Below are 22,547 nucleotides of genomic sequence, written 5' to 3'. Positions count from 1 at the left end.
CAGCCCAGAGGAGCCTCACACCAGGGGCCCAGTTCATGTTCCGACACTCTGGGTGATAATATTAACTTATCCACAAACTCGTTTCTACCAACAGATTGGTGTTGGTTTCATCAGGGGGTAGGTACTTAAACAATGTAAAGACCGATCTCAAAGAACAAAAGAAAAATAGCATATTACAGAGATATAAATGTAATGGAGCCAAAATATGAACCTAAGGCTATTCCTAAGATATCTGCAACTTTTTCACACAGCCAGGATTGTTCATATGACTCAAAGGTTCCAAATCACAAAGCATACCAATGTGCAACAGTAATTGTGACTGGGACCTGCAAACAAAAGCTGACGCTATATCAACTTTGTATAAAGCATGATTCATTGAAGAGTCATTCCTGTTAGAGAAAAACATATATGCTGTCCCTAATGGTCACATTTAGAGAGTTGCCCAATATTCAGCGGGATCAGGATATTCAAGATCCACCTATAAAGGAAAAAGGATGTAGTTCAATGCTTGGACCTGTATAGGAGGAAAATATAGAGCTGTACTTGGACAGTTGTATTTACTTACGGTTAGCTGAAGGTTCCAGGCTAACTACGTGTACCTGCTCAGTGCAGGGAGCCGGAGTTGTCCGGCTTAACTTGCTCTGTGTAGCGAGGTATTGGCGTCTGTCACATCCGTCCGGCGATCAAGCTTGTACAGTGCGAGCGGCCGCCTCTCCTATGAAGCCAGAGGGGGGCGCACTGGTTTGCCGTGTATGCTCGCGCTGTCAAAACAGTCATGCGGGCAGAGTGACATTTAACCACTTCAGGACGCTGGGCGTATGAGTCTTTAAGGACGTAGGGCATACTGGTACGCCCATGGGAATTCTGGTCCCCGCCACTAGCCGGTCGGGGACCGGACCGGGATGCCTGCTGAAATCATTCAGCAGGTATCCCGCCACATCACCCAGAGGGGTCCTGAAATAAGGGGGATCGGGTGTGTCCAAGACTGGGCGTCTTGGACACACCCGATCCCCCTTATGGTCCCCCTGAAGGGATAGGAGTGAGGTGGCAGGGGTGCCACCCCTCCTATCCCTGCTATTGGATGGTCAGAAGCGACTGACCAATAGCAGGTTGGGGGGCGGAGGGGTTAAAGTTCGGATCCCCCGTTCTGCCCACCAACGAAAATCTGGGCAGAACGGGGGAACTGTCCTGTGACTGGCAGCAGCGGTGGAGGTCACTTACCGGCGATGACGTGTTGCTCCCTGGTACAGACTACGGAAGCCGGTGAATAGTTGCCTAGCAACATCTGGAGCAGTTTGGAGACCACTATACAGTGGTCTCTAAACTGTAACCCTCCAAATGTTGCAAAACAACTCCCAGCATCCCCAGACAGCCATCTGGGCATCCTGGGATTTGTAGTTTTGCAAGATTTAGAGGGGTACAGTTTGGAGATCACTGTGCAGTGGTCTCTAAACTTTGGCCCTCTAGATCTTGCAAAACTGCAACTCCCATCATGCCCATATATCAGTTTGCTGTCCGGGCATGCTGGGATTTGTAGTTTTGCAACATCTGGAGGGCCACAGTTTGGAGATCACTGTGCGGTGGTTTCTAAACCGTGGCCCTCTAAAATCTTGCAAAACTACAATTGCCAGCATGGGGAGACAGCCTTTTGCTGTTCGTGCATGCTGGGAGTTGTAGTTATACAACAGCTGGAGGTACACAACTACATCTCCCAGCGTGCCCTTCAGCGATCAGTACATGCTGGGAGTTTTAATTTTGCAACAGCTGAAGGCACACTGGTTGGAAAATAGGGAGTCAGGTAACAGAACCTAACTGAAAGTTTTTCAACCAGTGTGCCTCCAGCTGTTGCAAAAGTAAAACTCCCAGCATGAACGGTCTGTCAGTGCATGCTGGCAGTTGTTTTGCAACGGCTGAAGGTTTGCCCCCCCCCCCCAATGTGAATTTACAGGGTACATTGACACAGGCAGGTTTACTGTGAGTTTCCTGCTTCAAGTTTGAGCTGCGGCAAATTTTCAGCTGCAGAGCAAACTCCTAACGGGAAACTCAATGTTAACCCCCGCCTGTGTGAATATACACTAAAAACACTACACTATACTACACTATCACATAATAATCCCCTTACACTGCCCCCCCAATAAAAATTAAAAACGTATCGTATGACAGTGTTTCAAAAAAGGAGCCTCCAGCTGTTACAAAACAACAACTCCCAGCATTTCCGGACAGTCACTGACTGTCCAGGCATGCTGGGAGTTTAGCAAAGACTGGAGGTACCCTGTTTGGGAATCACTGGTGTAGAATACCCCTATGTCCACCCCTGTGCATTCCCTAATTTAGTCCTCATAGCTCTCTCACTTCAGGGCCCTGTCATATTTCAGGGAAACAGTTTAGGGCCACATATGGGGTATTTCCATACTCTGGAGCAATTGCGTTACAAATTTTGGGGGGCTTTTTCTCCTTTTACCCCTTATGAAAGAAAAAGTTGGTCTACACCAGCCTGTTATTGTAAAAAAAAAAATTTTACGCTAACATGCTGGTGTAGACCAACTTTTTCTTTTCGTAAAAGGAAAAAAAGACCCCCAACATTTGTAACGCAAATTTCTCCCGAGTATGGAAATACCCCATATGTGGGCATAAAATCTGTGGGTGCACAACAAGGCTCAGGAGTGAGAGCGCACTATGTACATTTGAGGTCCAAGTTGGTGATTTCCAAAGGGGTGGCTGATTTTACAGCGGTTCTGACACAAACGCAAAAAAATAAATACCCACATGGTACTCACGGAACTTAACAAGGGGTATAGTGAGCCTTAACACCCCACGGGTGTTAGACAAATTTTCGTTAAAGTTGGATGGGAAAATGAGAATTAATAATTTTTTTTTTATTTTTTTTTTTTACTAAAATGCTGGTGTTACCCTAAATTTTTAATTTTCACAAGGGAAAATGGGGGGGAAAGCCCCTCCCCCCCCCCATATTTGTAACCCATTTCTGAGTAAGAACATATCCCATATGTGAATGTAAAGTGCTCTGTGGGTCAACTACAATGCTCAGAAGAGAAGGAGTGACATTGGGCTTTTGGAGAGAAAATTTGTCCGGAATTGAAGGCCACATTTTTTTTCAAAGCCCCTATAGTGCCAGAACAGTGGACCCCCCCCCCCCCCACAGGACCCCATTTTGGAAACTACACCCCCCACGTAATGTAATAAGGGGTACAGTGAGCATTTACGCCCCACAGGTGTCTGACAGATTTTTGGAACAGTGGTCCGTTACAATGAAAAATGTAACTTTTCATTTGCTCAGCCCACTGTTCCAAAGATCTGTCAAACGCCAGTGGGGTGTAAATGCTCACTGCACCCCTTCTGTGAGGGGTGTAGCTTCCAAAATAGGGTCACGTGGGGGGGGTCCACTGTTCTGGCACCACGGGGGGCTTTGTAAATGCACAAAGCCCCCGACTTCTATTCCAACCAAATTCTCTTTCCAAAAGCTCAATGGGGCTCCCTCTCTTCTGAGCAGAGCACTTGACGTCCACACACGGGGTATTTCCATACTCAAAAGAAATGGGGTTACAAATTTGGGGGGGCATTTTCTCCTATTACCTCTTGTAAAATTTTGGGGGGGGGGGGGAAATGGCATTTTAGTGAAGAAAAATACTTTTTCATTTACACATCCGACTTTAACGAAAAGTTGTCAAACACCTGTGGGGTGTAAAGGCTCACTGGACCCCTTGTTACGTGCCTTTTTTGTTTTTTATTTTGCTGTTCTGGCATCATAGGGGCTTCCTTAATGTGACATGCCCCCCCAAAAACCATTTCAGAAAAACTAACTCTCCAAAATCCCACTGTCGCTCCTTCCCTTCTGAGCCCTCTAGTGCACCCGCCGAACACTTGACATACACATATGAGGTATTTCCTTACACAAGAGAAATTGGGCTACAAATTTTAGGGTGATTTCTTTTTACCCCTTGTAAAAATTCAAATACTGGGTCTACAAGAACATGCGAGTGTAAAAAAAAATTTATTTTGAATTTTCTCCTTCACTTTGCTGATATTCCTGAGAAACGCCTAAAGGGTTAACACATTTAATGAATGTCATTTTGAATACTTTGAGGGGGTGCAGTCTTTATAATGGGGTAATTTATGGGGTATTTCTAATATGAAGGCCCCTCAAGTCCACTTCAATACTGAACTGGTCCCCGAAAAAGTTAGAAAATTTTGTGAAAAATTTGAAAATTGCTGCTGAAATTTCAAGCCTTCTGATGTCTTCCAAAAGTAAAAACATGTCAACTTTATGATGCAAACATAAACTAGACATATTGGGGGATATTTAACAAAGTTGTCTGTCCCGTATCAATATAGACCAAACTACAGAGGGTTAGGCTGGTCTATTGTGCACCTAATTTATCAAAAGTCGCACGGCTCTTGATAAATTCTGCGCACAGACTTCAGGATCTATGCTTTAGACTGTATTTAAACCTGCTTCAATGTGGTCTGACATTTCAGCGTACTTTCAGCCGATGCGACTTAAAAAAAAGTTGCTTTTGATAAATTCAGCACCAATGCATTTTCCAATGCATTTTCGTCTAAAATAGACTAGAATGTATCATGTTCTAAAAATCCTCTAGAGCAAAAGTCGCAAAAAAGTTGCACATATTTAGACTGCGACTTTCTGTGCGACAAATTTAGACAGAAAAAAAGTCTAAATCCTTTGATAAATATCCCCTATTGTATATGTGAATCAATGTATAATTTATTTGGAATATCCATTTTCCTTATCATAGTTTCAAAGTAAAAAAAAAAAAAAAATTCAACATTTTTTTTAAATCAGATTTTGGAATTTTGAAATGGTGAAAGTATCGATGAAAATTTACCACTATCAAAGTAGAAAATGTCAAGAAAAAACTGTCTCTGAATTGGAATGAAAAGTAATAGCATCAGAGTTATTAATGCTTAAGGGTACGTTCACATGAGCGGATTATTTTGCAGGTTTTCCGCTGCGTATTTAAGTCGGCGGGCTCTTCTTGGCTGTCCGCAGCACATTTTCCCGGTGGAATTTACGCTGCGGAAAATCCGCCACAGCCCCTACTGACTTCAATGGGGCTTGCACCGTATTTTCCGCATTGTAAATTCCACCGCAGAAAATCTGCTGCGGACAGCCAAGAGCCCGCCCACTTTCAAATACGCAGCGGAAAACCAGCAAAAAACTACAGAGGGTTAAAGACATAGAAAATGAAAGTGGCTTAGGCAGGTAAATCTGGATACTGACATTATGACCAGTTATGACTTAGAGGCAGAATACAGAGACAATTTAAGTGTGTAGGCAAGTGGATACCCAAGACCATATTATAAGGGGTAAAGCCCCAGATAGCAAAAATACATAGAACATAAACTGGAAGCCATGACATGCATTTACAGGCATTCAGAAAATGTCAGTCACAGCACAGACATGAAAAATTTGTACATTGGTCCATGATTACTTTGTTAATGTAAAATTGTTAGAAAATAAAGACCCCCCCCCCCCCCCTTGCAATTAGACACTTTATCCCCTTTCCTGTGGATAGGGGATAAGTGCATTTCGCTGCGGTCGTCCTTTTAAATATCCACACATTGGTATAAATATTTAAATATTACACATTGGTATATATAGTAGGTATGCATAACACCTTAATGGGACCTTGCAAAAATAGTGTGAAAAAGCCTGTTATCTTCACTTACATTAAAGCTCTGCAACAGACTTTCCCTGAAAACATCTATTTTATATAATTTTCTTATTTTGTCCTGTCATATGTATTAACTGCATGGCCATCTTTTGAATGTTTGGTTAGTGATATAAACCATGCTTTTCCCTTCATATACAGGGTTGGTTTGCAGGTACAAGCGGGGGATATTATTCACTTGGAGGGCAATGTAACACAGTCAAATACATGGACTATAGACAAGGATTCTGGATATATTATCTTGTTTCCTGATCTTCTCATATCTGGTACCAGCATAGCAAATGGTATTCGATGCTTACGGAGATCTGTTTTGAGTGAGAAATTCAAGGTATGTTTCTTTAGTAGGAATTTGTATGCAAAATTTGAGTTGGCAGAATGTTTCTATGTATCGGTTTTTAATGTCTGTACCGGTGTTATTTTCCACATTTTATCAATTTTTGGGTTGTGCAGGAGGCTTATCCGCTATAAATTTTTATATACTGACAAACTTGGCAACACAACACTAAATTATTGAATGTCTTGTTAGTTAGGAAATGGATGTCCCCTAGTTTGCCGGTATAGTACGAATTATTGACTATAATAGAAGAATTTAAAGAATTTTTTTACATGTCAAAAGTTTTACTTAGTCAAGATTTCAATATTTAAACCCAATCATTCTGCAGAATGAGCAGATTTAGATGTGCATGCTTAACCCCTAAACAACCACTGACGTAAATGTATGTCCTGGTTAGGCGGTACTTCGCACACCAGGACGTACATTTACGTCCTGTTTATGACCGCGAGCATCGGAACGGTGCTCGCGTCATACACAGCAGGTTCCGTCCGCTAGCAGCAGCCGGGGATCCGCTGGTAATGGCCTACATCCGGGATCGTGCAGATGTCCGCCATTAACCCCTCAGATGCCATGATCAATACAGATCACGGCATCTGCGGCAGTGTGGGAAGTTTAATGGATGATCGGATCGCCCGCAGCGCTGCCGTGGCGAGCCGATCATCCAGCATGACCCCGGGATGGAATCTCCGGCCGTCTCCTGGGGTCTTCTGCTCTGAGATCGAGCAGACCACGCAGAAGATCACGATAACACTGATCAGTGCTATGTCCTATGCATAGCACTAAACAGTATTAGCAATCAAATGATTGCTATAGATGGTCCCCTATGGGGACATAAAGTGTGAAGAAAAAAAATAAAAGTTGATAAATGTAAAAAAAAGTGAAAAATCCCCTCCCCCCAATAAAAATTTCAATTGTCAATTTTTCCCATTTTACCCCCAAAAAGCGTAATGTATATATTTTTTTATAAACATATTTGGTATCGCCGCGTGCGTAAATGTCCGAACTATCAAAATATAATGTTAATGACCCAGTACGGTGAATGGCATAAACTTAAAAAATAAAAGTCCAAAAATGCTGCTTTTTTGTCACATTTTATTTCAAAAAAAATTTATAAAAAAATGATCTGAAAGTTTTATATATGCAAATGTGGTAACAATAAAAAGTACAGATGATGGCGCAAAAAATGAGCACTCATACCGCCCTATATACGGAAAAATGAAAGTTATAGGTGGTCAAAATAGGGCGAATTTAGATTACTGATTTAGTACAAATTTTGTATTTATTTTTTTTTTATTTTATTTTATATATTTTTTTTTTTTTTTGCAGTACAAAAATATAAAAGTATCTAGCCATGGGTATCATTTTAATCATATTGACCCACAGAATAAAGAACATATGTCAATTTTACCGTAAAGTGTACAGTGTGAAAAAAAAATTCCAAAATATGCAAAATTGTGGTTTTCATTAAAATTTTCTCTCTAAAAAAAAAACATTTGGGGGAATCGACGTACATTTTATGGTAAAATGAGAGGTTTCATTACAAAGTACAATTGGTCATGCAAAAAACAAGCCCTTATATGGGTCTGTAGATGGAAATATAAAAGAGTTATGGATTTTAGAAGGCGAGGAGGAAAAACGAAAATGCAAAAATAAAATTGGCCTGGTCCTTAAGATTAAAATGGGCTTGGGGTAAAGGGGGACTCCATTGGAAAATAAATAAATATATAGAGAAAAAAATATATATATAATTTTTTTTTTATCAATTGGTGCCAGAAAGTTAAATAGATTTGTAAATTACTTCTATTAAAAAATCTTAATCCTTCCAGTGCTTATGAGCTGCTGAGTACTACAGAGTAAATTATTTTCTTCTTGGAACACAGAGCTCTCTGCTGACATCTCTGTCCATTTTAAGAACTGTCCAGAGTAGGAGAAAATCCCCATAGCAAACATATGCTGCTCTGGACAGTTCCTAAAATGGACAGAGATGTCAGCAGAGAGCACTGTGCTCATGATGTCAGCAGAGAACACTGTGTTCCAAAAAGAAAATAATTTCCTCTGTACTAATTAACAGCAAATAAGTACTGAAAGGATGAAGATTTTTTTTAATAGAAGTAATTTACAAATCTGTTTAACATCCTGGCACCGGTTGATTTAAAAAAAAAAAAAAAAAAAAATTATTATTTCCACTGGAGTACCCCTTTAACCCCTTAAGGACCAAGGACGTACCGGTACGTCCTTGGTCCTGCTCTTCTGATATAACGTGGGGTTACACAGTAACCCCGCGTCATATCACGGCGGGCCCGGCGTAATAGTGAAGCCGGGACCCGCCTCTAATAGCGCGCAGCGCCGATCGCGGCGCCGCGTGCTATTAACCCTTTAGCCGTGCGCTCATAGCTGAGCCGCGCGGCTAAAAGTGAAAGTTCCCGGCTAGCTCAGCCGGGCTGTTCGGGATAGCCGCGGCTAATCGCGGCATCCCGAACAGCTGACAGGACAGCGGGAGGGCCCCTACCTGCCTCCTCGCTGTCCGATCGCCGAATGACTGCTCAGTGCCTGAGATCCAGGCATGAGCAGTCATGCGGCAGAATCATCGATCACTGGTTTCCTATGAGAAACCAGTGATCAGCATAGGAGATCAGTGTGTGCAGTGTTATAGGTCCCTATGGGACCTATAACACTGCAAAAAAAAAAGTGAATAAAGATCATTTAACTCCTCCCCTATTAAAAGTTTGAATCGCCCCCCTTTTCCAATAAAAAAAACTGTGTAAATAAAAACATATATGGTATCACCGTGTGCGGAAATGTCCGAATTATAAAAATATATCATTAATTAAACCGCTCGGTCAATGGCGTGCGCGCAAAAAAATTCCAAAGTCCAAAATACTGCATTTTTGGTCACTTTTTACATCATTTAAAAATGAATAAAAAGCGATCAATAAGTCCTATCAATGCAAAAATGGTACCGATACACGGAAAAATAAAAAAGTTATAGGGGTCAGAAGATGACCATTTTAAACGTATTAATTTTCCTGCATGTAGTTATGATTTTTTCCAGAAGTCCGACAAAATTAAACCTATATAAGTAGGGTATCATTTTAATCGTATGGACCTACAGAATAAAGATCAGGTGTCATTTTTACCGAAAAATGTACTACGTAGAAACGGAAGCCCCCAAAGGTTACAAAACAGGGTTTTTTTTCAATTTTGTCGCACAATGATTTTTTTTCCCGTTTCACCGTAGATTTTTGGGCAAAATGACTGACATCATTACAAAGTAGAATTGGTGGCGCAAAAAATAAGCCGTCATATGGATTTTTAGGTGCAAAATTGAAAGAGTTATGATTTTTTTAAAGGCAAGGAGCAAAAAACGAAAATGCAAAAACTGAAAAACCCCCGGTCCTTAAGGGGTTAAGCACTCAACTACTCTACTCACTGTGGTCTCCATCCAGCTTCTTTGCACTGCTGTATAGACTTATAGGGGAAGATTTATCAAAACCTTTGCAGGGGAAAAGTTGACCAGTTGCTTCATAGCAACCAATCAGATCGCTTCTTTTAATTTTAAAAGGCCACTGAAAAAGTAAAGTGATTGGTTGCTATGGGCAACTGCTCCACTTTTCCTATGCACCTGTTTAGATAAATCTCCCCCATAATGAGGGCTTTGAGTCAGCAAGGAAATACTTGCACATTTGTACAATACTTGCACATTTCTCCACACCACTTTTAGTGATTGGAGGGGGTCTCAGCACTTGATCGATCAAAACATTTTTAACTTGTCTATTTGTTTCTTGTTTTGTTTGGTGGTGGGGATACACTACAACTTTTTGTAGTGCTACAGGTTAATTTGCCTATTGAGTGATAGCTGCAGGTCATAATGCTGTATACAACTGTATTGCTTTTGACTGCAGCTCAATAGTGTTAATTTGTACCACTTCAAAAAGTTAAATTTTTTTTTTTTTTTCTTCACAGCTCATTGAGGTGGTAGTGGGGATGTATAAAATGTATATGCTTATGAAATACTGTTTACAAGATGAAGAAAAAAGACCAAATAAAAAATATAAATTTTTGTAAACTGTCCAAATAGTTTGGATTGTAGGCAGTCAAAAATGTAATTGTGCATTGTAGGTGAAAGAAGATATTACATACGGTAATTTTGAAGAATTTGGAGTTCTGCAATAAAATATTGGTCCTGCTGATTACTTTTAGGTTTGTGATAAAGGGTCAAGACAGATGTTGATCGGTACAATGTTACACAACATTTTTCAAAAAGCAACAACATGTGGGTTTAGTGGAGATGTTTTGCAAAACCTTTCTGCCCAAACTGTTTATGGACCAACATATCTTAAAGAAATGTAAGTAGTTAATCAAATTGCTCTATTACAAATACCGTAAATGACCTAGCATTAGTGTATTATTGAGCAATTTATTAAGTTTAACTGTTGCTTAAAAAAGCCCAGAACACTTAGTCCCTGACAGATCAAAGCTTTTGCTGTGCCTCTGACATGTCAAGTCTTTGTTTTCAGTGGCAGTGCACATTTAAGCATTGCTTTAATTTACTCAACACATTTGATATATAGCCAACTTATGGTAAACAGCAGTAAGCTGACAGGCACTTCTTGGGTATGGTCACCAGGGTGGAATTTTGATTTCAATGGGATTCTGCTCCATTGTTAGCACGCCAGATGTTTCTGCCACGGAAATTCTGATTCTGGCTGGCTTTTGCAAGGAAATACATTGCCGTCTGAGACGGCACATTTTTGTGAGGTCCTAGTGCACACCAGAGTTTTCAAATGTTCGGCAGTATTTTTCTGCAGATATTCTGCGCATTTAACGGCTGTGTGAACATAGCCTTGGCTTCATTTACAGTGTATTTGCATTCCAGCCAGATTAATGTAAAGTTCACTGTGGAGGTTAACACAAACAGACTCTATTCCCCCGTCCCCTCTTTTCCCACTTTGTTGCTGCTTTCGGTGACCACATTTGGAAGACAGCATTAGTGTCCTCTGTCCCCTAGGCACCTGCAACGCTGGAGAATTACATTTCACAGAGCTAGACCCCATGTTAGATACAGGTGCCTAGAAAACTGAGCTGCTGGGCTGCCCTCTTCGCTGGCCGTAGCCTAGAGAAAGCTGCAGCGCATGGGGTTTGCTTGTGTGCACATGCCCTAAGAATAAAATGGGAGGAAAAAAATAAACTGTTTTGCAATATTTTGATGTTTTGTTTTAATGTTAGCAGAAGTTTGTTCTGGACACTTTGAGGGGAATTATCAAACAATTTAGACTGCTTGTTGTCTATATTTGTAATAGGCTGGTCCCATGTGACTTTTCCTGCAAAAATTTCACTTCGACTGTTTAATTTTTATTACTACGAAGTGATCTGATTTAGATCACTTTGTGCAGTAGTCACTAATTTATCTTGTGCTACTTTTCTGCGAAATGTCGCAGAAAAAATTGCATAGCCAGGTTTAGAACATATCACAGGGCAATTCAACCCTGCCCTATATGTCGCTAAGTAATGTACGGCTCACCACTGCTCTGCAACATTTATTCAGAGCAGTTCTGCAGGCATTCATCAAAGTCCATGTGCCAATTGATAAATTTGGCACATGGCTGCCACTTTTCCCGCAACTATTTTTTTCTCTAAACTGAACAAAAAGAAATATCCGTTTTGATAAATGCCACTCTGTGTCAAAGCTAATGTGCTGCTTTCTATTTTTGTATTTTGTGTGCTTTTTTTTTTTTTCCCCTGTCAGGTACCAATTAAACTTGAATCAAGCTGATGTGCTGCACGAAATAGAGGAATATCTTCCATCATTTCAAAAATGGACAAATGACTATTTGGCACCTGTGACCCAAACTAATTGGAAACTTGACCTGTAAGTCCACATAAAATATTTTCAACAGCTGTGTTCATGCTTTTTGTTATGCCTTCTGTTTGTACTCGGGACGATGCACAGTGGTTTCAAACAATGAGAAAAACACTATTGACCTATAATGAGGTCCATTGGGGCTTTAGGGGTTTTGATGTTGCAAAAACCTGGTGTAGACTTGGAACCTGGTGTAGACTTGGCATCAGGGCACCAACCAATTCTGGGTCATACGGGTCTATGGTGACCCGGAATATAAGGGGGATCACTGTTGTCAAAGACACCCACGATCCCCCTGAAGGGATAGGAGTGAGGTGGCAGGGGTGCAACACCTCCTATCCCTGCTATTGGTCGCCAGAAGCGACGACCAATAGCCGATCAGGGGCAGGGGGTTAACTTTCGATTTCCCCCACAATAGGCGGGGCAGGACGGGGAAATCGAAGAGGACAGACGGCAGAAGATCCACTTACCCATCCGGAGGCTGCGGGCGACTGGATCGTACGGAAGCCGGTGAGTTGCCTAGCAACATCTGGAGGGCTACAGTCTGAGACCAATATACGGTGGTCTCTATACTGTAGCCCTCCAGATGTTGCAAAACTACAACTCACAGCATTCCCAGACAGCTGTTTGCTGTCTGTGCACGCTAGAATTTGTAGTGTTGCAACATCTGAAGGGCTACAGTTTGGAGATCACTGTGCAGTGGTCTCTAAACTGTAGCTCTCCAGATGTTCCAAAACTGCAAATCCCAGCATGCCCAAACAGCAAACAGCTGTCTCGGCATGCTGGAAGTTGTAGTTGCGTACTTCCAGCTGTTGCATAACTACATCTCCCAGCATGCCCTTCTGCGATCTGTACATGCTGGGAGTTGTAGTTTTGCAACAGCTGGAGGCACACTGGTTGGAAAATACTGAGTCAGGTAACAGAACCTAACTGAAGGTTTTCCAACCAGTGTGCCTCCAACTGTTGCAAAAGTTCCACTCCCAGCATGCACGGTCTGTCAGTACATGCTGGGAGTTGTTGTTTTGAAACAGCTGGAGGTTCCCCCCCACCCCCATGTGAACGTACAGGGTACATTCACACGGGCAGGTTTACAGTGAGTTTCTTGCTTCAAGTTTGAGCTGCAGCGCAAACTCCTAGCGGGAAACTCTCCGTAACCTGCCAGTGCGAATGTCCCCTAAAAACACTACACTTCACTAACACATAATAAAGGGTAAAACACTACATATGCACCCCCTTACACGGTCTCCGCCCCCCCCCCCCCCCCAATAAAAATTTTAAACTTATTGTACAGCAGGGTTTCCAAAACTGAGCCTCCAGCTGTTGCAAAACAACTCCCAGTATTTCTGGACAGCCACTGACTGTCCAGGCATGCTGGGAGTTTAGCAACAGCTGGAGGCACACTGCTAAGGGTATTCGACGCCAGTGATTCCCAATGTCCACCACTATGCAATCCCTAATTTAGTCCTCAAATGCGCATGGCGCTCTCTCACTTCAGAACCCTGTTGTATTTCAAGGAAACAGTTTAGGGCCACATATGGAGTATTTCCGTACTCGGGAGAAATTGCACTACAAATTTTGGAGGGCTTTTTCTCTTTTTACCCCTTATGAAAAGGAAAAGTTGGGGTCTACACCAGCCTGTTAGTGTAAAAAAAAATTAAAAATTTCACACTAACATGCTGGTGTTGCCCCATACTTTTTATTTTCACAAGAGGTAAAAGGACACCCAAAATTTGTAACACAATTTCTCCTGAGTACGGAAATACCCCATATGTGGGCATAAAATGCTCTGCGGGCGCACAACAAGGCTCAGGAGTGAGAGCGCACTATGTACATCTGAGGCCTAAATTAGTGATTTGCACAGGGGTGGCTGATTTTACAGCGTTTCTGACATAAACTCAAAAAATACCCACATATGACCCCATTTTAGAAACTACACCCCTCATGGAATGTAACAATGTAACATTTTCGTTAAAGCTGAATGGGAAAATGAGAAAAAAATTTTTTTCACTAAAATGCTGGTGTTACCCTAAATTTTTCATTTTCACAAGGGGAAAATAAGAAAAAAGCCCCCCCCCCCCCCCCAAAATTTGTAACACCATTTCTTCTGAGTATATAGATACCCCATATGTGGATGTAAAGTGCTCTGCTGGTGAACTACAATGCTCAGAAGAGAAGGAGCGCCATTGGGCTTTTGAAGAGAAAATTTGTCCGGAATTGAAGGCCATGTGTGTTTACAAAGCCCCAGAACAATTGAGGCCCCCCCCACATGTTACCCCCTCTTGGAAACTACACCCCTCATGTAATGTAATAAGGGGTACAGTGAGCATTTACACCCCACGGGTGTCTGACAGATTTGTGTAACAGTGGTCTGTGAAAATTAAAAATGTAATTTTTCATTTGCACAGCCCACTGTTCCAAAGATCTGTCAAACGCCAGTGGGGTGTAAATACTCACTGCACCCCTTATGAAATTCTGTGAGGGGTCTAGTTTCCAAAATGGGGTCACATGTGGGGGGGTCCACTGTTCTGGCACCATGGGGGGCTTTGGAATGGAAGTCGGGGGCCATGTGCATTTACAAACAAATTCTCTCTCCCATAAGCTCAATGGCGCGTCTCCTCTTCTGAGCATTGTAGTACGCCAGCAGAGCACTTGACGTCCACACATGGGGTATTTTCATACTCAGGAGAAAATTACCCCCAAAATTTGTAACCCCATTTCTTCTATTTCCCCTTGTAAAATTTGGGGAAAAACCAGCATTTTAGTGCAATTTTTTTTTTCTCATTTACACATCCAACTTTAACAAAAAGTCGTGAAATACCTGTGGGGTGTTAAGGCTCACTGTACCCCTTTTTTACGTTCCTTGAGGGGTGTAGTTTCCAAAATAGTATGCCATGTGTTTTTATTTTATTTTTTAATTTTTTTGCTGTTGTGGCACCATAGGGGCTTCCTAAATGCGACATGCCCCCCCCAAACCATTTCAGCAAAATTTGCTTTCCAAAAGCCAAATGTGACTCCTTCTCTTCTGAGCATTGTAGTTCGCCCACAGAGCATTTTACGTCCTAACATGGAGTATTTCCATATTCAGAAAAGATGGGGTTACAAATTTTGGGGGGCACTTTCTCCTATTATCCTCAATAAAAATGGTAAATTTGGGGAAAAAACTGCACTTTAGTGAATTATTTTTATTTTTTTTTCATTTAACCATCCGACTTTAACTAAAAGTAGTCAAACACCTGTAGGGTGTTAAGGCTCACTGGACCCCTTGTTACATGCCTTGAGGGGTTTAGTTTCCAAAATGGTATGCCATGCCAGGTTTTTTTTTGCTGTTCTGGCACCATAGGGGCTTCCTAAATTTGACATGCCCCCCCAAAAACCATTTCGGAAAAACTCTCTCCAAAATCCTATTATCGCTCCTTCCCTTCTGAGCCCTCTATTGCGCCCGCCGAACACCTGACATACACATATGAGGTATTTTCTTACTCTAGAGAAAGGGTTACACATTTTGAGGGGATTTTTCTCCTTTTACCCCTTGTAAAAATTCAAAAACTGGGTCTACAAGAACATGCGAGTGTAAAAAATGAAATTTTCAATTTTCTCCTTCATTTTGCTGCTATTGTGAAACACCTAAAGGGTAAACACACTTACTGAATGTCATTTTGAATACTTTGAGGGGTGCAGTTTTTATAATGGGGTAATTTTTGGGGTATTTCTAATAAGAAAGCCCTTCAAATCCACTTCAAACCTGAACTGGTCGATGAAAAATTCTGACTTTGAAAATTTTGTGAAAAATTAGAAAATTGCTGCTATACTTTGAAGCCCTCTGATGTTTTCCAAAAGTAAAAACATGTCTACTTTATGATGCAAGCATAAAGTAGACATATTGTATTTATGAATCAAAATATAATTTATTTGGAATGTCTATTTTCCTTACAAGCAGAGAGCTTCAAAGTTAGAAAAATGCTAAATTTTCAACCTTTTCATCAAATTTTGGAATTTTTCACCAAGAAATGATGCTAGTATCGACAAAATGTTGCCACTATCTCTGAATCAGAATGAAAGGTAAAAGCATCCCAGAGTTATTAATGCTTAAAGTGAAAGTGGTCAGATGTTCGAAAAACGCTCTGGTCCTACAGTGAAAATTGGCCTAGTCCTTAAGAGGTTAAAGTCTACCCGTCAGATCCAACAAAAAAAACTTGTTTTTTTAATATATCACTCAGTACTTAATCCTGACCATGTACATCTAATTTTATGTGTCTAGCACCTTTTTTTTTTTAAATTATTTTTTTTTATTACACTCTTTAAATTTAGCTCACTAGTCTGAATTCCTCCCAAAGGGAGGGGGTGTGGCCTCACTGTGCAGGTCTCCGCCCCCTCCCTCAGTATGCTGTCTGCTCACATCTCCCCTAGCATTAGCAAAACTACAACTCCCAGCTTGTCCTCACTGACAGTAGCGGCACACAAGCTGACAGTGGGAGAATTTTTTCTCCAGCTATGAGCCCTGCACTCACAGCTGTCAATCAAGGAAATGTGTCCATGACATAGGTGATGATGCATGGACACAGCAGGACTAGTATGTGTCCAAGTAGGCAGGGGGGCAGTTGTTTGACTGACTGGCTTTTTCAGGATAAAAATTTTCTAATGAAAGCAATTGCGAAACCAAAGCCGAAGCTTTTGGAACCGCATTGTATTAATGAATCGTTTAACATATCAGTTTTTATCTTCAGAATGTAATTTTACCATCTAAATCTAGATCAAACCGTAATTAGGCTGCATTCACATCTCGTTTTGTACATACGGGTGCCGGATCCGGCTGGGGGAGGGGGAAACTGGGCGCTTCCGTACCCCAGCCGGATCAGCCTGTAAGTCCATTTACTTTAATGTGCCACCCGTAGCCGACCGGAGTCAAACGGTGACTCCGGTAGGCTCAGTTTTGACCCGTATGTGGTTTCCTGACCGGACCTCAAACCGTAGTATACTACGGTTTTAGGTCCGGTCCAAAACCGCATACAGGTCAAAACTGAGCTGACCGGAGTCCCCGTTTGACTCCGGTCGGCTCATTAAAGTAAATGGAGTCACGGGCTGATCCGGCTGGGGTACGGGAGCGCCCGGTTTGTCCCTCCCTCGGCGCCCGTATGTACAAAACGAGATGAGAATGCAGCCTTAAAAAGGTTGTGTAACTGTTACTTACCTTGTTCTGGTTTTATAATGGAAAGTTCTATCAACAGTTTTTGGAAGTAAGTTTTTGGCTAAAACCTGATAAGTTCCAGTATCATTTGGGATAAAATGGTCATCTTTTTTTCGAATCTTTAAAAAGAAACTAAAGCAATGCTGAAAAATGAATGTCCTTACTTTAAACAGAGAACTTTCTTTGTCTGTCTGCCTCCTCCTAACTGCTTCACTGAGATCTTGTAATGCAACAATTAGATCTAAACTGTGACTGCAGCTCTGGCCAATAACCCCCAGAAGACACAATTAAAATTTTATGTTTCCATTTTTTTTTTCCTTCTAAATACCATAACACTTCCAATTTTCCATCTACAGGGCCATATAAGGCTTGTTTTGTGCAGGACCAATTGTACTTTGTAATGACAGCACTCATTGTAAAACATAACTAAATAAAAAAATATACACCCCCCACCCCAGGAAAAAAACTCCAGCAGCATGCCCAAATCAAGTATAACAGTATAACACCAGCAATTGTTCATTGTAGGGATCGACCGATTATCGGTTTGGCCGATATTATCGGCCGATAATCCCAATTTTGGGCATAATCGGTATCGGCAATTACCTTGCCGATAAGCTGATAATGCACCGCCCTGCGACCGCCCCGTAAGGCACACTGAACCACGACCGACCCGCCGCACCGCATCGCACCCCCCACCGCACAGCCCTTGCCCCATTGCCTCCCCCATCCCCGGTTTTATAATTACCTGTTCCCGGGGCCCACGCTACTTCTGGCTCCTGCTGCATCCTGTGTTACACTATGCGCAATGACGAGTGACGTGCGCGACGTGACGTCACAGTCAGTGCGCACAGTGACAGTTCAGGAGTACGCCACCGGAGCCAGATGTAGAGTGGACCCCGGGAACAGGTAATTATAAAACTGGGGATGGGGGAGGCAATGGGGCCGGTGCGGTGGGGCGGTAGGTGGCGCAGAGTGGTGCCGCGGTGGGGGGTGGCGGTGATGGGACTCAGGACCCCCGGACAGGCAGGGGGAGAGAAGCGTGTTGCGGCGGCGGTCTATGGCACCGCAAAAGCCACTGCAGTGCATTGATTTAAAGCACCTGCTTTAAATCGATGATCTGCAGCGGTGTCGCGGGGGGATAAATAGCCGATAACTTATACCGGAATATCGGTATAAGTTATCAGCTATCGGCCCTATCCTCCACAGATTATCGGCCCTAAAAAAAACTATATCTGTCTATCCCTAGTTCATTGACCCATGTCAGACATGCTAATATAATATTATGAATATTTGTGTAGTGAAATGGGAATAAAATACAAAAAAACTAAACAAAACACAATTTTGACATGTTATGTTTATGTAGGTCGGTGAGATTACAAGATATTGAATTAATATAGGCTTTGTCTTTTACACTTTTTTATTTTATTTTAGACTTTCTGAAAGGGTCTGAAGACTTTGGTGGTTTACATTTTATGCTTGTTTTACCAGGTCATCTTCTAGAAACATTACTGATGCAAGAGCTGTTCAAGTTTCTGAGTTTCTGGACATCGAGGAAAATGTTTGGTCCCCTAGATTTGGCCTAAAGGGAAAAATTGATGTAACAGCTAAAGTGAAAATACACCAGAAGTCAAAAGTCATTAAAACCATGCCGCTAGAACTGAAAACTGGTAAAGAATCAAACTCCATAGAACATAGGAGTCAGGTGAGTTGTAAATGAAATGCTGGGTTCTCTAGCAATTAAGTTATTTTAGTGAGAGAGTTTGCCTCCACTGAACAGCCCCTAAGGGTACGTTCACACGAGTAGATCTTTCCGCCGCTGTGTGCTGCTTTTACAGGTGCCTGCTCGGAGCGGCAATCCGCTGCTACGAGCAGACACACTGCAATGTGCGAGTCGCTGCACGCATGTGCAATATACTTGCACATCGCGGCTGCTCACGGCCTAGCTCAGGCAGCAGGGGGCGCGGCCTTGATGTGTGGGAGTACACCGCGCATGTGCGGCAATTTGCACATCGCAGCAGGGTCTGCTCGTAGCGGCGTATTGCCGTTCGAGCAGGCACATCTAAAGGCACCCTGAAGGAGTCCTTCAGCGGCGGATCTATATACGTAATATGCGCTGTGGATCCGCTCGTGTGAATGTACCCTAAGGGTACATTCCCACACGGCGTATTTTGCTGCGTATTTTCCTACCCATTGACTTCAGCAGAGAAAATAAAATACGCAGCAGCAAATACGCAGCAAATACGCCGTGTGGGAATGTACCCTAAAGCAATAAACATTACTGGTTCTGTAGCACCAGACTGAATAGTATTATCCTGTTCAGAACAGGTTGCTGGTCAAGATCAGGTAATTCACCATAGTATATATTATTTCTTATTTAATAGACCGAGACCAGCAAATGGAAACATTTGTTTGTTTTTGTAAATGCTGAAAACCTGTAGACAAAATAGTTCTCAGTAGAAGTCTGTCTCCTATCCTAATGGTTTGCAGCAATGTATTAGTGTGGATATAATGATCAGAGTCCAAAAGGTTAGCTGTTAAAAGATTGCATAGACTAGATATAATTGTAGTCAGCTAGGTGGTGTTTTCAGACTGTAGGTAGCCAATAATCTGATTCACTGACAGCAAATTGAGCTTTCTCGTTCTAAATCCATCCCCACTTCCTGTGTCCTGCCCAGATTTTTTGGTTACTTGAGACAGAATTCCCCTAACAGACAGTAAACGGCAGAAGGCAGGGTAGGAAGAAGCCTAGCAGCTAAGACTTTAGAGCTTTTTTTCCATTGAAATAAAAAAAAAGTCAATGTAATATATCTGAGATGCTCCACTATCTGCCATTAATGAACCTAAACCATCTTACGTTTTTTTATTTGCCTTGTTTATACCCAGTACCACATCAGACTCCCGACATAGTGCCTGTTCAGTGGTGTCACTTTGCAGTTATTATTTTTCTCTATCGGCTCCATTGGGGGACACAGACCATGGGTATATGCTGCTGCCACCTAGGAGGCTTGACACTAAGCAACAAGAAAAGTCAGCCCCTCCCAGCAGGATATACCCTCCCACAGGCAGCTGGGCTAATCAGTTTTAGCTTAGTGTCTGTTAGGAGGCAGATGCTGGTCTAGTGTTCTCCAGACCTGGTCTATTCTTTTCCTATTTTTGAGATTAGGGATGTATAGTTAGACTTTTCTCTCCCTTTTTCACTATTTTCAGGTGGCGGTCTCGGGAACATAGTGTTCACTGTTTCCCCATTTGAGATTGAGGGGCACAGGCATTGTGGATGTACTGTGAACCTCCTCTTGCCAACGGTCAGCGCCTGGGGTTTTACCTTATGGGTCCGGGTCCCCCTATTTCCCTGCTCGTCTTGCTGTCTCAGCCCAGCATGATGCAGGTGACTAAAAGCTGATTGAAGACTTAATGAGGTAAGTTTGCAAAGGGCAGGTTAGTATCTCCCCCTTTCCTTCAGGTTCCAATATGTCCAAACCCAGAACTAACCCACCCTCTAGACATGGCCCTGGTCACCTGTTATGCCTGTTTAACATGCAACACTAAACTGCCCTGTGGTTCTGCTGAACCCAATTTTTCTGCCTGCACCACTATGTGTCCTGGACCTCTTGATATATCTGCCCAGGCCGTTCCCCCAATTTTGTCCGCTCTCATAAGTGTCCTAGGGTTTTCTCCTCTGGTTCATCTCCAAAGTCTGGAAGCAAGCATAGGCTCTTTCCTGATGGGTATCTCCACTTTTCCTCTGCACCCCGAACCAGGGGTCGCTCTCCTGGTTGCTGCTCTGGGTCTCCAGATCTGCGTACCAGATCACTTTCGCCTTCATCCAAGGCTGCCTCCACCCGCTCCCACTCTCCTGGGGAACTGGAAGATGAGGCTTCAGGTTCTGTCTATGACTGAGAGGACCGAACCGACATGGCCAACATGGTGGCAACCTTGGTCTCGGCCATAAGGGACACATTTCGTCTAAAGGACCCAGGAACTTCGGACCCAGCTCCAGAAGTCGTCTTTCACCTCTCCTGTCACTCTCCTAAGGTTTTCAGCTCGCGCTGAATTTGTTGCCTTACTGGAAACTTCATGGAAGCATCCTGACAAGCGCTTTCAAGCAACCAAGACTGTTTAAGCTCCATTTCCCTTTGCCCAGGAATTTATTGCAAAGTGGACATCTCCACCAGCTGTGGATCCACCTGTGTCCCGCCTCTCTAAAGCAACTACTCTGCCTTTGGCGGATGCGGCTTCTTTCAAGGACCTGGTGAATAAGTGGATTGAAAATCTAGCAAAATTTCGCCTTTGAAGCAGCAGGTTCATCCTTACTTCCTGCCTTCGCTTCTGCTGGGGTATCAAAAGCCCTTTCTGTCTGGGCTTCCCAACTCTGCCAGAACATTCTATCTGTGTGCCCTGCGGAGGAACTGGCAGACCTTTCACTTCAACTCTCCAATGCTGGGGACTACTTGTGCTATGCTTCTATGCAGTCCGCCCGTGGTACGGCTTTTGCCACAGGTAATCTGGTGGCTCTTCCTACTTCCATGTGGCTCAAGGCCTGGAATGCTGGTGGCGCTTTTAAGAAATCTTATGGAGCTTCCTTTTACTGATTCTCGACTGTTTGGAAAACGCCTTGATGAGATTATCTCAGAGGTGACTGGCGGTAAGTGTTCTTTATTGCCGCTAAATGAATCTCGCAGTACCGACCCCCGAAGAAAGTCAACCTCTTTTCATTCCTTTCGGACCTATGGCTCCAATAGGACGACCAGACCGGCACCATCTAGGGGCAAGAAGGTCCCTTCTTTTTAAGGCCCATCCCTCCTGGAAATTGGATAATCGCTCCGGCCGTTTCGCAGCCAAGGCAGGCGTCCGCAAGACTACCTCTGCCTGAAGGGTCGCCCCACCCGTAGAATTTTCTCGGGTGGGAGGACATTTGTCACTCCTTCCGGGAAGTCTGATCTTCTCACCTGCAGAACTCTTGGGTCAGATGTTTTTATCATTCCAGCTCCTCCAGCGGAGCGTTTTTCAGGTTTTAACCTGTTTGAGGTCCCCAAAAAATGGCGGTTCCGTCCGCCCAATCATGGATAGGGAGTCCCTCTGTTTTTGGTAGTGGCATCCATGGTTCGAGGAGTGTTTCTTTCCTTGGTAGACATCCGTGATGCCTACCTCCACATTCCTATTTTTCCAGCACATCAGTGATATCTCCGCTTTGCTCTCCCGGAGGGCCATTTTCAGTTTGTGGCTCTTTCCTTCGGACTAACCACTTCTCCCAGGGTCTTCTCCAAGGTCCTGGTGGCAGTGATCGCCATTCTGCGAGCACGGGGTGTCAGTCATCCCCTAAGCGTGAACATCCTGGTCAAGGTGCCAACCTGGGCCCAGAATCAGGAGAGTCTCGGTCTCATTCTACAGACCCTGTCAGCTGGTTGGTCAATCAGGACAAGTCCTATCTACTCCCTCTCAGTCCCTAATCTTCCTGGGACT

The 22,547-nt window shown here is 43.0% G+C and overlaps 1 protein-coding gene across 1 annotated transcript in view; it reads left to right on the top strand.

Annotated features, from left to right (window-relative positions):
• Nucleotides 1–22,547, top strand: part of DNA2 (DNA replication helicase/nuclease 2) — a 143,046-nt gene that overhangs the window by 7,211 nt on the left and 113,288 nt on the right. Inside the window, exons 4-7 of the mRNA XM_056530281.1 lie at nt 5,850–6,036; nt 10,243–10,388; nt 11,789–11,911; nt 18,576–18,789. Coding sequence (XP_056386256.1) covers nt 5,850–6,036; nt 10,243–10,388; nt 11,789–11,911; nt 18,576–18,789 — 670 coding nt within the window. The remainder of the gene's footprint in view (nt 1–5,849; nt 6,037–10,242; nt 10,389–11,788; nt 11,912–18,575; nt 18,790–22,547) is intronic.

The sequence above is a fragment of the Hyla sarda genome, chromosome 7 (assembly GCF_029499605.1).
Source record: "Hyla sarda isolate aHylSar1 chromosome 7, aHylSar1.hap1, whole genome shotgun sequence".
NCBI lineage: Eukaryota > Metazoa > Chordata > Amphibia > Anura > Hylidae > Hyla > Hyla sarda.
Note: the sequence above shows the minus strand (reverse complement) of the source record. Positions and strands in the feature narration are given on the sequence as shown.